The sequence below is a fragment of the Malania oleifera genome, chromosome 6, assembly GCF_029873635.1.
Source record: "Malania oleifera isolate guangnan ecotype guangnan chromosome 6, ASM2987363v1, whole genome shotgun sequence".
Taxonomy (NCBI): domain Eukaryota; kingdom Viridiplantae; phylum Streptophyta; class Magnoliopsida; order Santalales; family Ximeniaceae; genus Malania; species Malania oleifera.
The window spans coordinates 16,573,837-16,589,958 of NC_080422.1; the positions used below are offsets into that span (position 1 = coordinate 16,573,837).

At 37.0% G+C, this 16,122-nt stretch overlaps 1 protein-coding gene across 1 annotated transcript in view; it reads left to right on the plus strand.

Moving 5' to 3' along the window:
* The window catches only part of LOC131157772 (N-terminal acetyltransferase A complex auxiliary subunit NAA15), a 55,804-nt gene extending 39,682 nt beyond the window's left edge, over positions 1-16,122 (plus strand). The window contains exons 9-26 of the mRNA XM_058112152.1: positions 1,007-1,139; positions 3,595-3,672; positions 3,762-3,815; positions 3,961-4,031; positions 4,734-4,788; positions 4,883-4,978; positions 7,066-7,194; positions 7,292-7,374; positions 7,466-7,696; positions 8,707-8,839; positions 8,923-9,030; positions 9,160-9,291; positions 9,521-9,577; positions 10,838-10,935; positions 11,026-11,084; positions 11,169-11,280; positions 11,408-11,508; positions 15,335-16,122. Coding sequence (XP_057968135.1) covers positions 1,007-1,139; positions 3,595-3,672; positions 3,762-3,815; positions 3,961-4,031; positions 4,734-4,788; positions 4,883-4,978; positions 7,066-7,194; positions 7,292-7,374; positions 7,466-7,696; positions 8,707-8,839; positions 8,923-9,030; positions 9,160-9,291; positions 9,521-9,577; positions 10,838-10,935; positions 11,026-11,084; positions 11,169-11,280; positions 11,408-11,508; positions 15,335-15,522 — 1,918 coding nt within the window. The 3' untranslated portion in view covers positions 15,523-16,122. The remainder of the gene's footprint in view (positions 1-1,006; positions 1,140-3,594; positions 3,673-3,761; positions 3,816-3,960; positions 4,032-4,733; positions 4,789-4,882; positions 4,979-7,065; positions 7,195-7,291; positions 7,375-7,465; positions 7,697-8,706; positions 8,840-8,922; positions 9,031-9,159; positions 9,292-9,520; positions 9,578-10,837; positions 10,936-11,025; positions 11,085-11,168; positions 11,281-11,407; positions 11,509-15,334) is intronic.

Genomic DNA, 16,122 nt, shown 5'->3' on the forward strand with positions numbered 1-16,122 from the left:
AAAGATGGTGCAAACCAGCTACTGTAAGTTTTGTATCCTATGCTTATGGCGGGAAGATTTTTAAAGTGAAAGTCATGCTTCTAAAATTTTTTGGTGGCTTGTTTTGACTCACAAAATTATTATCAGTAAAATGATGGGGAAAATAATCAATTTTTGTCATGGTTTTAAGTTAGTTTGATGCTAAACTGCGTAGAGTTAGTGCCACATTGTACATGGATTCTTCTTGATGTTTGGAGAAACATTGTGTAGTAGCTGTATTGGATGGGGCAAGAATTAATCATTTTACTGTCCTATAAGTGGTGCTTACTTTCTTTATGAAGTCCTCTTCTGAGAATACCTTAGAGATGGTGTTCTGTCCTTTTCTGGATATATCTTTGATGGTGAAGAGTGAAGTGGCTATTGGCAATATAAAAGGGCATGGTTCACCATGGTAGTTGTGCATCAGAAGATTGTTCGTGATCCTTTGCAGTTTAAGGCTTGGGTATTTTTCTTTTAAAAAAGTAAACCTGAAATTTGAACTCTGCTAAATCTTATTTAGTTTTCTCACTTTTTGGGAAGATTTAATATTGAAAAGTAGAAACTGTATTAATTTCCAAGTAGTCTTTGGCCCAATAGCTAATATTTTGGTCACACAGGATGGCCATGGTTCAGCTGCGCATAGTGTTGTTTGAGCTGTGGGTGCATGTGTTTTGGTGCATGTGTATTCATTTAGAAAAGATTACTAAATTTACAACTGGAACAGATACCTGAAGTGGTTAAGATGCGAAGTAACATCTGTAAATGTAGTGTGTGCATGCACATACGTGTGTTACATAGGTACATTGGCACACAATCTATTCCGTAACTTGCTATAGAAAAAACAATATATTCAGTAGCTAGTGCTGGGATAATGCCGCACTTTCTCACAGTGTTTTTTCCATATGGATATTCATGCTTGCATGCTCATATTTCTTCTTTTTACTTGTGATCTTCCTAAGTGGACTGACGTTTCTTTTGCTCTGCTTAGATATTATGAAGGTCTGCAACAATGTGTTGGATTATTTTCAGAAAACGGTCAGTATTCCCCTGATGATACTGATAAGTTAGATGCTTTGTACAAATCACTACGGCAGCAGTACAGTTGGTCATCTGCTGTTAAGGTGATACATTCTGATCATGTTTAAATTTTGAGTTTTGTTCTTGTTTCTTCATAATGGAAAATTGTTGTGCAGTTTGTTACATGGGTGTAGCTTGTGTCGCGACATTCATTGAACCGTGTTTGCAAACTTATCAACAACAGCAAACAAACTACTACTGAATTGCTCTTACATAGCATTTTCTGTGCTTATGTGCATGTGTGCCTCGTAGTTGTGTTATGAGTTGGTCACTGTCTTGATTCTTTTCCATCTACTTGTGATTGTTTCTTTCATGTAGTTTAAAGTTGTGATGTCCTCCCTGTTTGTTGCATATTGTAAAAATGCAAGTAAACCTGCATCAAAATTTTGGGAGATTCATGATAAAATACTTTCAGCAGAAAGAATATTCTTGTGTAGACTCGATGTTGCATCATGAAGCCTTTTGTTTGTCGAATTAGCTTGTCCAAAATGATAAAAAGGTGGAATTAATATTGGGAAATGCCTTCGAATGAATGTGAAATTAGTGTATTTATTAGAATTTCTATGCCCCATGATGATGAATTGTAATAAGGTCATTTAATATGGTTCTTCTAGGTTCAAAGGAGGTGGCCCTTTCATTTCCTTGTTTGCATGGAAAATTTGTGTTTATGAAACTAGAACTTTAAGTTCTTTAAGTAGCCCAATGTTTCATCATAAAGGGACTGGGAACTCCATCATGACAGGAGAAAGAGTGTGTTCTATCAAGGTTCTGTAATCGATCTTTAACATAAGATGGGATGTTCTTGCTTCAGAGTTTGTGAAGACCTAGTAATACTGCTTTTTATTTATTTATTTATTGGGCGGAGGAGGAGGGGTGGTTTGACTTGCATCTATATTTGTGAAGATCAAGAAGGTTCTGAGGAATGTAAAATTGGTGCAAGCTGCAGGATTGAAAGGTGAGCAGAAGGATGAAAATGATCTGGATTTAGTGTGCCCATTAAGTTGCACACCTTGGTTACATGCTGGTATTAGAGAGATTAGAAGGCCAAAAGTAGTTAATCAGTGGGTTTGTTTCCATTAGATGGGTGATATTTGTTGGTATTTTGGGTGTTTGCAAACTTATCAACAACAGCAAACAAACTACTACTGAATTGCTCTTACATAGCATTTTCTGTGCTTATGTGCATGTGTGCCTCGTAGTTGTGTTATGAGTTGGTCACTGTCTTGATTCTTTTCCATCTACTTGTGATTGTTTCTTTCATGTAGTTTAAAGTTGTGATGTCCTCCCTGTTTGTTGCATATTGTAAAAATGCAAGTAAACCTGCATCAAAATTTTGGGAGATTCATGATAAAATACTTTCAGCAGAAAGAATATTCTTGTGTAGACTCGATGTTGCATCATGAAGCCTTTTGTTTGTCGAATTAGCTTGTCCAAAATGATAAAAAGGTGGAATTAATATTGGGAAATGCCTTCGAATGAATGTGAAATTAGTGTATTTATTAGAATTTCTATGCCCCATGATGATGAATTGTAATAAGGTCATTTAGGGTTTGTATTGCATGGGTTCATACGTATTCTGCCAATCATAATTTGTAACTATCAATTAGAAATGCAGCCTATAATGGATCTGTCATGGACTACTATGTTTTGAAGGTTAGCACATTGCCGCACCCTTTTTATTCTTTTTTAATAAAGCCTCTTTTTCTATTCATTTGATTCAACTTCATAAGTTTTTAAACCGTGGATGAATGCTTAAGAGGTAGCATGGAATAAGGGTGAATAGTTCTTAAAATGTTCCTAACAAGGACTTTGATGCAGGAAAATCAACAGGGAAGGAAAAAAAGTTTCAAAACGTGGAAACCATATTCAGTTAAGGGGTTCATCGGTTTTGTCCGTTGAAATGAACTGTACTTGTTGAAACGAGATTGGTTAAACCCGTAGGATTTAAGGTTTGATTAGGGTTTTTTTTGTGGGGAGGGGGGAGGGGGAGGGACTTGCATTTTGGGGTTAGGAACTTGGAGCACAAGCAAGTTGCTGCTATGCTGAAACTAGGTTTATGAACCATACTTGGAACTGTAATAGAGTTTGTTTTTTGGGTTTTGTGAATCCTCTCATTGCCTGCGTCAGAGTTGCACATGCCTGATATCACTCTATAATTATTTTTCTCTGATAATTGGCATGATGTGATGATATGTTTGGAAAATGCTTCATTAAGAAATTATGTTAGCTGTATTTTGAGCCATTACCCCGTGCTGGTCCTGCCAAGTGCTAATGGGGTTCTAGGACAGGAGGTTTTGATGCAGTCAAAATTTGCGAATGAAGTTGCTGCATACATTCAGGACTCAAACCTGTGTCATTGTGCTTGATGGCCTAGGAGTCTACCATTTCACTAGATAATTGCCTCTTTTGTGTTATATCTGCATGTCTTGTTTGTTGGTTCATTGAACTGTGATGAATCGTCCAAGTCTTACATTGGACTTCTGTGTTTTCCCTTTTCAGAGGATACCTCTTGATTTTCTGAAAGGTGCAGAGTTTCGGGATGCAGCTGATAAATATATTAGGTCCCTATTGACTAAGGTATTAGCAGTTCTTTGTTAATTTTTGGTGGCTGGTTTGCCTAGTATCGACAATCATGTCTTATGTTTCACATTTTTGATGCATTTCAGGGGGTTCCTTCATTGTTCTCGGATCTTTCTCCATTGTATGATCATCCTGACAAGGTTAGTGGGTTCACTTCCATTCGTCTGATAAATGATGTTGAAATCACCCTTTTCAAGAAAGGAAGGGGTGGGGGTGGTTTTTGTAGAATTATGTTCTTTACTGGTAATTGTGCTTATAGCTGTTTATTTTTAATCTTCTGTACAGGCAGACATTTTGGAGCAACTGATTCTTGAGTTGGAGCAATCAATTAAGACGACTGGGGGGTACCCTGGGAGGTAATATATGACTTGCATGTTTTTGTCTTTTGTATGTATTGTAATGAAGCATGAAATAGGCTTTAATATTTGCTATTTTTCTAAGTGAAGGATGTAATTGTGTTTTTAATTTGAAGTGTGTTAAAAAAAAACTATACTGTTTGTGAAATTTGTACATGCATGCATACATACCTATTTTTGTGAATTTTATTGTTCATACCATGATATGTAAAAACGTAACTTTAGTAATGTTGTCTGTTGCTTTAGTTTTTATTATTCCTTTTCTTATTTGTTGTCATCTCCTAGCTGAAGATATTCAGGTTTTATTACTGTATTTAGCTCTGGGGTTGTTAACCTTGACAATTGAGGTGCATGTGTATTTAATTCTGATACAAAGGCATAAATTTTTACCTGTAGAAACAATGCCATATAATTGAATATCTCAACCTTTCGAATCCCTGTAACTGTATGCATTGTTGATATTTTGCTTTACATTGACAGTGGGAGGGTGCATGTGCGACATGTGAAGCAATCTGAAAATTGAAGTGTGATATAAATACCTTGTGCCATGGGCATGCTTTCCAGATTTGGCATTAAATATAAATGATAAAAATATAATTCCAACTGGTGTCTTGGAACTCTGTTGACTTTCTATTTATATGAAGTTGGTATTTTTGTGAAATTTATCTTTTTTTCCCACGTTGCATTTCTTCTTGAGTGCAGGGTGGAAAAGGAGCCTCCTTCAACTCTCATGTGGACCTTGTTTTTATTGGCCCAGGTCAGCTGCCATCATTTGAATAGAATTTTCATCTTTTTTGTTCATTGTATTGTATTTTTCAGTAACTTTGCTTGGGGATTTGGTGATGTTGCAGCATTTTGATCGACGGGGCCAATACTGTACTGCCCTTGCAAAAATCGATGAGGCTATATCGCATACTCCTACTGTGATTGATTTATATACTGTCAAGGTTTGTTTACACCATCTGTTCGTAAAATTAAGCATGTGCAGATTTTTTAAATAATATCTATTCTGAGGTGTTGTGTTTATTATCAGTTTCTGTAATGCAAACTACTTTTATCTTGTCTTTGATTATGGTAGTTGTTTCTGTTGAGTTTAAGAGGATAGCCTGTTTATTTATGATTAATACCTTTTGTTAAAAAAAATTTTGAACTAGTAAATCCTGTCAGTATAATTATTTATTGCTGTTTGTCTATTTGATATCCATTATCATACTTTTTGAATGATGGTTATGTTGTAAAATGATCTGTTAAGTTGCAGTTGTTTTATGTCCGAACCTTAGGCTTGTTCACTGTTTTTAATAGGAAATTGTGGAGATGAATGTCATGTCAAAAAATTTGCACAAATTTAGTATGACATTGAGAAGTGTGACATACAAAATTTAAAGCGAAAATTTTTAAGTAACTTTTTTTTTGAAAAAATAATTTTTCAAAGGTTTAAAATGTTAAGAAGATAATGAGTTAAATTTGAGCCCTTAGCATGACCCCATTTGGCTGGAGTGTAGGATGGATGGTGGGTAATGGCCTTCTTGGAGTAGAAGAGACTCACTGATTTGAAAGAATCACTGGGCTATTGGCACATGGTTATGTCAGTCCAAGAGATTATGGAAGAGAAGTAGAGGCTCATAAGCCTTCCTTATATGCCTTAAGTTAGCATGTCCACACTTCAGTGAAATGGTCAATATTTTAAATTTACTGCGATCCCACTCTCCAAAGTCCTAACAAAGAAGGGAGCTTTTTGTGGATAATGGGAATTCCATGCATAGTATGCTGGAAACTTTACTTCAGTCCCACTTAGTTTATGTGTTTGACTGGGACATGTTTTTTTGGACATGGTGGCAATTGCTGTCCGATAAGATGAGTGTTCCTTGAGTAAAAAATTTAGGAATATAAAAAAACGATGAAAATAGTTATAGTGGACACATATTCTATATGATTTTTTTTGTCTCTTGGACTAGGGTTCCCCTCTATCAAATTTATAAATTTTAATGAGAGTTTTTGTGCCGAGAGAAATTGTACACCCCCTCCCTCTTCTCCTTTTACCTTTCCCTCGTTTCCCTAAATTTTACTTTTGAACCTTTGGCTCTTAGTTGTAAGAATTTTTTGTGTTAGATGATGCTCCTTTGGAACTTCAATTGGCCCTTCTTATTTACCACTTATAAATCCTTGCTTCCATGATTAAAACCTCAAAATGTCTTTGGGTAGTGTAGACATAAGAGTGTAGTTTAAGATTATGAAGATATGGTGAGCAATTTTACTTGTAAGGAAAAATCACTTAATTAATATTATATTAGTAAACTGCTGGCACCTAACCTATATCCTAGGGCCTTTTCCCAAGCTAGTATGAAACTTCTTGGGGATTGTCATGTGAAGATGCTGTCTTTAGTGAGAGTGTGTTGGTTAATTCTATTGGTTTTGTTTGTTTGGCTAGTTATTTGAAAATATTATATCTAGGTTGTATTTTGTAGATTAACACATTTATGTGAATATTGTATTATAATTCACATTGACACTTTACAGTTTGGCTCTTTGACATCTCTCTGCACCCACTCTCCCTCCTGCTCCTGCTTTATTTTTTATTTATTTTTTTTGTTTTTGGTTTGCTAGGACGTCTGTGGAGCCCAGGGATTGCACCATGCTCCTGGTCCTGTTCTTGTTTCATGTAATTTCTCCCTGGTCTCTGGCAGCCTGGTCCATGGCCAATATAGACTGTTCCTGGAGATTTGAAGCTTTTTTTTTCATAGCTCTAGGAATTACATTGTAAAAATTGCACATTTTTCCAGCAGTCAGTTTGACCTCAAATATATTTGATGCTGCTGCTTTGCCTGTAAATATTTGAATTGTGGATCTCTCTGCGAAGTACAATCTTGGTGGGGTCATAAAACTGCCTGCTTATTGTTAGGGTGGATCGAGTGGGTGCCTGATTTGCATCCATGGTTCCTTTTTGGCGAAATGTATTGTTTTGAGAAATAAGGGAACTCCCTTAAGAGGTTCTGCTTCTCCTTAAAATAATATTTGGCATATTATCTGATATCAGGGCCGGATATTGAAGCATGCGGGTGACTTGGCAGCTGCTGCTGTGTTATCAGATGAAGCTAGATGTATGGATCTTGCAGATCGCTACATAAATAGTGAATGCGTTAAACGTATGCTGCAGGCTGATCAGGTGTCAGGCTGCATTGTGTTTGTTTCATTTTTTTTTTTTAATAGGAATATTAAGCCATGGTGTGAATATGCTTCTTATAGAACATTGTTTCTTGAAGGTGGCTGTGGCAGAAAAAACTGCTGTATTGTTCACAAAAGATGGAGATCAGCACAACAACCTTCATGACATGCAATGCATGTGGTGCGTCTCTGTTTCCTGCTCTACTGATTTTACTGTAAACAAGATGTTTTGGTTACACCTCTTAAATGTTTACCTGGTTCATCTTTGGTAGGTATGAACTTGCTTCTGGTGAAAGTTATTTCCGTCAAGGTGATCTTGGACGGGCTTTGAAAAAATTCTTGGCTGTGGAGAAGCACTATGCAGATATAACTGAAGACCAGTTTGACTTCCACTCTTACTGTTTAAGAAAAATGACCCTGCGTGCCTATGTGGAAATGCTTAAGTTTCAAGATCGATTGCATTCACATCCATATTTTCACAAAGCAGCAGCTGGAGCTATCAGGTGAAGCGTTGTGTGAATAATATTTCTGATGGTCCAGTGTGAATCTGGTTTGCATATTTTGCCACTTTTTCTGCTTGTTGATGTGCCCCCATGTCGTCATTACATGTGATCTGAGATTTTTATTTTTTATTTTTTATTTTTGCTCTCATACCCCATCCAAAAAAGGGGGAAAAAATGTCAAGACAAATATATATGTATATCTATGTTAAAAAAAAAACCTGTGTTGAACAGGACACGCACCCAAAAACATGAAATCTATTTCTCCTTATTTTGTATTATTTTGATTTTGATCCCCTACAAAAGCTAATAGGATGTGCTTGTTTCGCAGGATAGGATTTTGTAAGATTGGACTAGCTGTATAGTATTCAAATGGAATGAATAGGATAATTATCCTATCCTATGCAGGACATAGGTGGAATCCCCTTTCTCAACTTTTTGGTTTCTTAACTCTCTTAGCCTGAGCTGGCCAGGGGGTGGTGTGGGGACCAGCCTGAGGGGGCCTAAGAAGCCTCTCCCTAGACAGTCCTATCCTAGTAGTTGAGTTGCACCAAGCATACGCTATGGGTACTTAGCCAAGCCTAGCCCATGAATTGAACGAATCAATATAGAACCTTGGCGGTCTTACTTTGATGGCTGCAAATTTACTTAAGATGGTGAAGGATCAGGCGCAGGATTTAATTATCAGTCCTGGGGAGAAGCCAATCATGCAGCCTCCTTGCACCAAACAATGCTTCTTTAGATTTCATCAGAACATAAACTGACCCTCATTTCATCTAGGAGACCCGTCCAACTGATGTGAAAACAATGAATGATAATAAGATGATGTACCATAATACTGTGCATCTAATATTTTTCATTCATTTGTTTTGTTCCCATTCCTTAGCTCTATTGAGTTTGAGTTGATTGTCCTATACAATATGGATCACTGTCATGATCGTTGCGCAGCATTTATGTTTAGTTCTTGTACTCCTTAAATTTATGGTTATTGGGTATTGGATTTTGAGATGCAGATGCTATTTAAAATTGTATGACTCTCCTGCGAAGTCAGCAGCTGAAGAAGATGATGAAATGTCAATGATGCTTCCTTCCCAAAAGAAGAAAATGAGGCAAAAACAGAGGAAAGCTGAAGCCCGAGCTAAGAAAGTATTAAAGTTTGTTCTATAGCTTCTAATGGACCTTTCTGTTTCATTGGATTCCATTATGATGTTTTTACATTTGTTTTTAAGGAGGCAGAAGGGAAAAACGAGGAATCGAGTGCTGGTGGTATCTCCAAGTCAGGAAAACGACATGTTAAACCAGTAGATCCAGATCCACATGGGGAGAAGTTGTTGCAGGTTATTTTTATAGCCAATCATTTCTTCCAACTTTCAGATTTCTTACTGCTATATTTTTTTAAGCTCAGGAAAATTTGTTCTTAATTCCTGGGATAATGTTTTGTTTTCTGTTGATATTTTTTTGTTTAGATTGAAGATCCATTGTTGGAAGCTACAAAATACTTGAAGCTTCTTCAGAAAAATTCGTCTGATTCCTTGGAGACACACTTACTCTCTTTTGAAGTAAATATAAGAAAGCAGAGAATCTTGCTTGCCTTTCAGGTGTGTTACACACACATTGCTCATGCACAATCCTCGTGTCCAACTCTATTTAGCCTTAATATTATTGATTGTAGTATTGTACTATGTCAACTATTATTGATTGTAGTATTGTACCATGTCAACTAATAGTAAATGCGTTACTTAAAACTTTGGTCCTATATCTTGGACAGTTTTAATTTGTCATGGTGATCCTCTTGGTCAATTTTTTTCCCATTTCTTTCCTGTGCAGGCTGTAAAGCACTTACTAAGATTGGATGCTGATAATCCAGATACCCATCGATGCTTGGTATGCCATTTTTATTTCAATGAATGCATTGATTTAGCATTTTTTGAAGTACTTTATCCCTTTGAAAGGAAAAGGTAGCTCTTGAATGCACAGAAAATCTTTCTTAATTAACCAATTAGTTGAGATTTGTATTTTAAAAGCCAACAGTCAATGCACACGCATTTAAATACTTGCTAGTGTGATGCATGCATTTTCTATTGTGTTTGTGCAAGCCTCTTAAAGGATGCAGTACTCTATAGCATAGTTTCAAAAACTGGACCGGCTGGTCCAATCCGGTTGGACCGGACCGGTCAACTCGCTGGTCCAGGTAGAGGGCTTAAACCAGATATGGAGTGAACCGATATCAAGCCGGTCAAACTTGGGTGACTCAATCCGACTTGGTCAAATCTGGTATGGCCCGAGTTTCATTAAAACTAAAAAATGTGGTGTTTTTGGAGGTGCCTGGGATAGAACCCAGCCTACCCAGGACGTCAAGCGTGTAGGATAAGGGCCTTCCCCCGGGAGCCACATTTGTTTTTTGTTTAACATACATACATACATACATACATACATATATATACATACATACATATATATGTATACATATGTACATATACATACATATATATGTATACATATGTACATATACATACATATATATATATATATATGTATATGTATTTGTACACAGACACACATATTCATGTGCATAAAAAATTATCTGTAAAAAAATGTAGAATTTATGAACATTTAAATCTTTTACCTTGAAGTCGTCGTTTGAAGCTTGAAAATATTAAGCTTAAGAGAAGTAGCACCAAATATAAAATAATCTAAAATTTTCATACTTGGTCATGAAAAGTGAAAAAAAAAATGTAATAAATCAATTAAACAAAATTTTGATTTCACACATTATTAACAGTTACTTTGTCTTCATTTTAAATGAATAATATAAAAAATAATAATAGAAAATGAATTTTCCACTTATCTTCCTTTTATTTCCTTCTTCAAAATAAAGTTCTTGATCCAAACAAAATGATAATAATTATTAATATTAGCATCATCATTAAAGTCTCTTTGTAATAAACAGATGTATGCATATATATATATGTGCGCGCGCGCGCGCGCGTGTAACATCACCAGTTTGACCTATTGGTCTGATTGAACCGACTCGGTGGCTTCACTAGGTTGATCACCAATCTGGGTTTTAAAAAAAGTACGCTCTGTAGGGTACCAGATCATTCTTAATTTGATATGTGCCTATTGTAAAATTTTGTTGTGCAGATAAGGTTCTTCCATAAAGTGCACTCCATGGCTGCTCCTGTGACAGATACAGAGAAGCTTATTTGGAGTGTCTTAGAAGCAGAGTGGCCTGCATTTAGGTTCTCATGGACATCCCTTCTTGTTGTCTTATAGTATTTGTTTGTTTCAGTAAAATTTTATGGTAAAATGTGTCTGTTCCTTTTCTATAGTCAGTTGAATGGGAAATCTCTGAATGAGGCAAACATTCTTTTCCTCGAAAGACATAAAGGTATGATCCAATTTTCTGAGTTAAACATATGTACAGCAGTTGACTGAAAGTTAATTTTCTAAAACTCTTTCATGTTTTATGCAGAATCTTTGGTGCATAGGGCAGCTGTAGCCGAAATGCTTTATGTTCTGGAACCTAATAAGAAGGCTGAGGCTATTAAATTAATTGAAGATTCTACCAACAATCTGGTTTCAATGTATGCCTGTGTAAATCCTTGTGTTTCCTTGTTTCTTTTTATTGTTTATTTTATTTTTTTTCATGTGTCTTGTTTTTAAGTTCTTGAGAAAGATTGGACATTGAAGCTTCATGTGTTTCAAAATTAGAAATGGAGCACTTGGTCAAGTCAAACAATGGAAACTTAAGGACTGTATTGCTGTCCACAAACTCCTGGGAACGGTTTTGGTTGACAGTGATTCTGCATCGCGTAAGTTTTGCCCATAATTTACCCTTTATTGGCTCTTTTGTTTACACTTGCTTAGTGGTAGATTCTGTATCCATATGAGGCTGGAAGAAGAAATATTTGATGTACCATTCTTAGATATGCATACTAAGTAGCTTATTTTGGCATTGGCATCTTTAGAAATTATATTTGTTATATTATGAATTTAAAAAAATTTTCCTCTCTTATTTTCTGAGTTTCTCACACTTACCAGATTTTGGAATATGTTATTGAAATTTATGGAAACTAACATATGAATGCATTTTTTAATTTATTTTATATGGTGGGTAGAATCTTATGATAATTGTATCATGCTAACCTCACTAGTGATCCCATTTAGGATCCTGATTTTAAACCTTGGCTTTAATCAATTTGGGGCTGGTTTTAGCCATTTAAATGATGTAGGCTAAGGTAGAAGCTATTTCTGATAAATTGGGGGCTGGATCACGACTACTCCTTGCACTGATAACACGTTTATCGTTGGGTTGGATTCCTTTCATTTCTTCTCCCTCCATCCTCTTCATAGCTTGGGCAATATTGCTTACATCAAGGGCATCTCAACTCTCTCTCTCACATTCCTGCTTCAATCAAAGGCTAGTTAGAACCTCTTCAAAGCTCGCCCTGGCCTACTATGGCGGCTCCCCACCACCACACCCTACCCAGCACCAGCACCAGCACCAACACCAGCACCAGAGCATGCATCTTCCTTGATTTTTAATTTGTTTTACCCCTTGATGAAACAACTTGTATGGGCATCTAAGTTGGTTTTTATATCTGATTTTCCACTCCATCCTAGAACCTTTGAATATAATTTTTTCTTTTCAGTAAATAGGATTATAATTTTTGCTTCTGATAATTTGATTTTCTACTGGCTGAGAAGTATTGGATAATTTTTCATCAGTGAATGAGCTTGTAATTTTTTATTCTGACAAGTCGATCTTCTTTTTCTTGAATATAATGTTTTCCTTATAAGGATCTTCTGATTTCTTCTGTGGCTCACCAGTTACGGTGATTATATTTGTCAAGATAGTTTTACTTCCAATCGATCCTCAAATCCTAGTTTAAAAAACAATTTTGGCAACCTTGTTTAGTGTTTCACCATTCGCTTCTTATTCTCAGGAAAGCCTTTCTTTTGTTTTGGTGGAGGGAGAGAGAGGGGGGGGGGGGGGGTGGGGGTTTGGAATCAAAACAACATAGTGCTAGACGACAGAAAATGCGAGGAAAACGAAAGACCAAAAGATGACAAGACAAACAGAACTAACAGCTGAAGAAAAAGAAAGGGCCATCAGAAACCAAACAAGAAGGTTGACCGTCAGTTCCTGGTCCATGCGGTTCTGATTTTCCGTTGCCAATCTTCTAGTGATCCCTTGGTCCATGGCGGAATGAGTTAAGGTTACAATAGAAATGCTGCAGGTCTTGCTAGGTTGTCACTGTCAAATTTCTTTGATTTTCATATAATAGGGTGATGTAGGACAAGAAGTAAGACCTTAGGAAGCTCCTTGCTGGAAAATAATTAAGCGTTTGGTTAAGGAATTGTGGGGTTAAGTTAGTAATTTATTAAGTGTGTTTAGTATTAATTAGTATAGGACTGTGTATTTGGGGGTTGTTTGTAATATTTGTGTAAAGTAGCGGTATATTGTAAATGTAATGTAGTTTCAGGGGTTTGTGTGTAATTTCATGTAAATAGGCTTTCTTATAAATTGTGTGTGAAAGCCATGTCGTAGGCCGTAGTTGATGAATTTGAATAGAAGTGAACGTGAGATTTCCCCCTGGTATGTCCTCTCTTTTACCTTCTCCTTCCGTCTTCTCCTCTAATTTCTCCATGGAAGCAGAATCTTGATGCTGCCCCTGCATCATTTGGTATCAGAGCCCAACTTCAATCTCCATTCTTCCATTTCACCCCCCCCATCATTCCCTTCTCTCCTCTTCTGCCCTGTTCTTCTACCCCTCTCTTCTTCTAATTCTCTCCTAATTCTCTCTATTTCTGATTTCTTCTCTTTTCTTTGTTCTAATCTTCTGTTTTGTCCCTAATCCTTTGCTGCCCAGCAGCCTTCTGCCCTCTTGCTTCTTCTCTGTTTCTCTTCTCCTTCTCTTCTTCTTCTTCTTTTCTTTAATTCTCTCCCATGACTCTCTCAACTCTTTCTCATTTCTGAAATCTGTGGCTGTCTCTTGTGGCAGTTTCTGTCCTGCGACTCCTCCAACCTCCCATCTCCTTCTTTTCTTTCCTTCAGTTCTTAATTCTCTCTCCCTCTCTCTGAATTTCAGTTTAAAAAACACCCGAAAAGCAGTTCTGCAGTTTCTGAATTTTTTCAGAAATTCCAATCATGCCCTACTTTTCAAAAACACCACCTTCCAGACCCCTTCTTGTATGCCACCCATCCCATTGAAAACAGAATCCCCTGAGACCCTCACCCCCAAAATTTCATCGCCGTCCGACCCCTGGAGGAATACCCACGTGCCGGCCAAACATACTCCAGCCGTTTGCCCTACCATTGAATCATGACAAAGAATTGATCATAATTACTCAGCTTGAAGACAATACAGGGAAGGAAATGAATGTGTTTGAAGATATCCAAAGTCCTTCAGACATTCCAGTTGTTGAGTTTGTCATTCCTGATGTGTTTATTGATGCCAACTTGCAATTCAAGTCTATGATGCTACCAAAGGATCGTGGTTTCTTGGATCACTCGAGCACTGGCTTTCAAAGAATCCAAGTTTGCTTCTCCCTTTTGATTCTCCAACATTTCAAAATTCAAGGCCATATTTTTTCTAACTGGGGGAGGCTGATGTAGGACAAGAAGTAAGACCTTGGAAAGATCCTTGCTGGAAAATAATTAAGAAGAGTTGGGTTAAGGAATTGTGGGGTTAAGTTAATAGTTTATTATATTAACTAGTATAGGACTGTATTTGGCAGTTTGCAAAATTTATGTAAAATAGGGGTATATTTGTAATGTAATGTAGTTTTTGGGGTGTGTTTAATTTCATGTAAAGAAGCTTTCTTTTAAATAGTGTAGAAGCCATGTTGTAGGCAGTAGTTGATGAATTTGAATTGAAGTGGACATGAGTTTTCCCCTTGGTATCTCCTCTCTCCTCCCTTCCCCTCCCTCTCTTCTAATTTCTCCATGGCTGCAGAACCTTGATGCTGCCCCAGCATCATGAGGGAATTGACATTTATGGAGGACAGTGTTTAATGGAGAACTAGAGGATGAAATTTGTTGCTGAGTCTTAAGCTATAGGTTTTTACTAGGAATATGAAGAGAGCCTGATTGACTTCCATTAGAATGCTATTTGGAAGAGAAATGTTCCATTTCTGGTAGATTTTTTTTTTATTTTTTGGAAAGGGGAAGGTGGAGGTGTTGTAATTCGCCCTTCATTAGCGCAGATGTTTCTTGTATAGAGGGACTGTTGAACAGTATGCTGCCTTTTCACTGCACAAGGGCTAGACAACTTTTGAATTTGATTTTGTTGGGAATGTATTGGGTTGCTTTGGATTCTCAATTGAAAAAATTGGGAGGTTCATTGACGCTTATGCAGTTGAAGAATGTAACAGTGCTAATCTCTCCCACCATATTTTTGGAAGGGGAACCAAAAAACCCTCTTGCAGCTTTAAAGACAGGTGGCTCCAGGCTTTATGGACATATGTATATCTTGTTTACTATTTAGTTTTTTGTAGGTGGGTTGGCGCTCCATGGTGCTCGTTTCAAGTAAATTCCTCCCCTTCCCAAAAAAAGGGTGGAAAAACTGCCTTTTTGCAAGTAATATGGGTAAAAGAGACCTGCAAGTTATTAATTATTTTTGTTCTCTCTTGAAGGATGGAAGGCTCGCTGTGCTGAAATCTTCCCTTACTCTACGTACTTTGAAGGCAGTCGCAGCTCAGCAGTTGCCAATTCAGCCCACAACCAGATAAGCTGGGGTGCAAACCATTCAGGAAGTGGTCAGATGGCAGATTCACTTGCATCAAATGGAAAACTAGATGCACTTAAGGACCTTACTGTCTGATAGCGTTTGGGAAATGCATATGCTAGTCTTCAAGGTCACCATGCCAGAGTAATGGATTGTTAGGAACCACGCTGAGGAATGTGGGGCCAGAAATATACTCAAAGGATCGTTCTAGCTCATTGAGAGGATCGTGTCAAGGTTCTGTGCAGGTTGTTGCTGATCAAGCTTACCGTTGCTTTGAGATGAAACTTTCCTTTGGCAGCTCCCTTCCGATTGTGAAATGCATTCATTTGCAAATGTGTATAATTTACTTTTGCTGTGTTTCCAAGGTGGCTAATTTTTTTCCGTTTAAATCCATTTGCTCACTGTCTGGTGAGTTTCTGGACTACGGCTGCTCCAAGGTTTTGCAATTCCAAGAGTCATGAGTTATTCTGAGGGGGAACGCTACAATTTCATTTCATTTTCTTCTCTTTTTTTCCTTTTTTTTTTTTATCCTTTTTTTTTTAGCTCCCCTACCTCCAGTCTGCAGAGAGCAGCACCCACTAGAGCTTTTCTGTTGAGCATATGTTGTACTTCCATTTTGTTGATTAGCTTATGTATACATTATATACAATGTGAAAAATTTTGGCTGGAATGAATACAATACTATTTAATATTGCA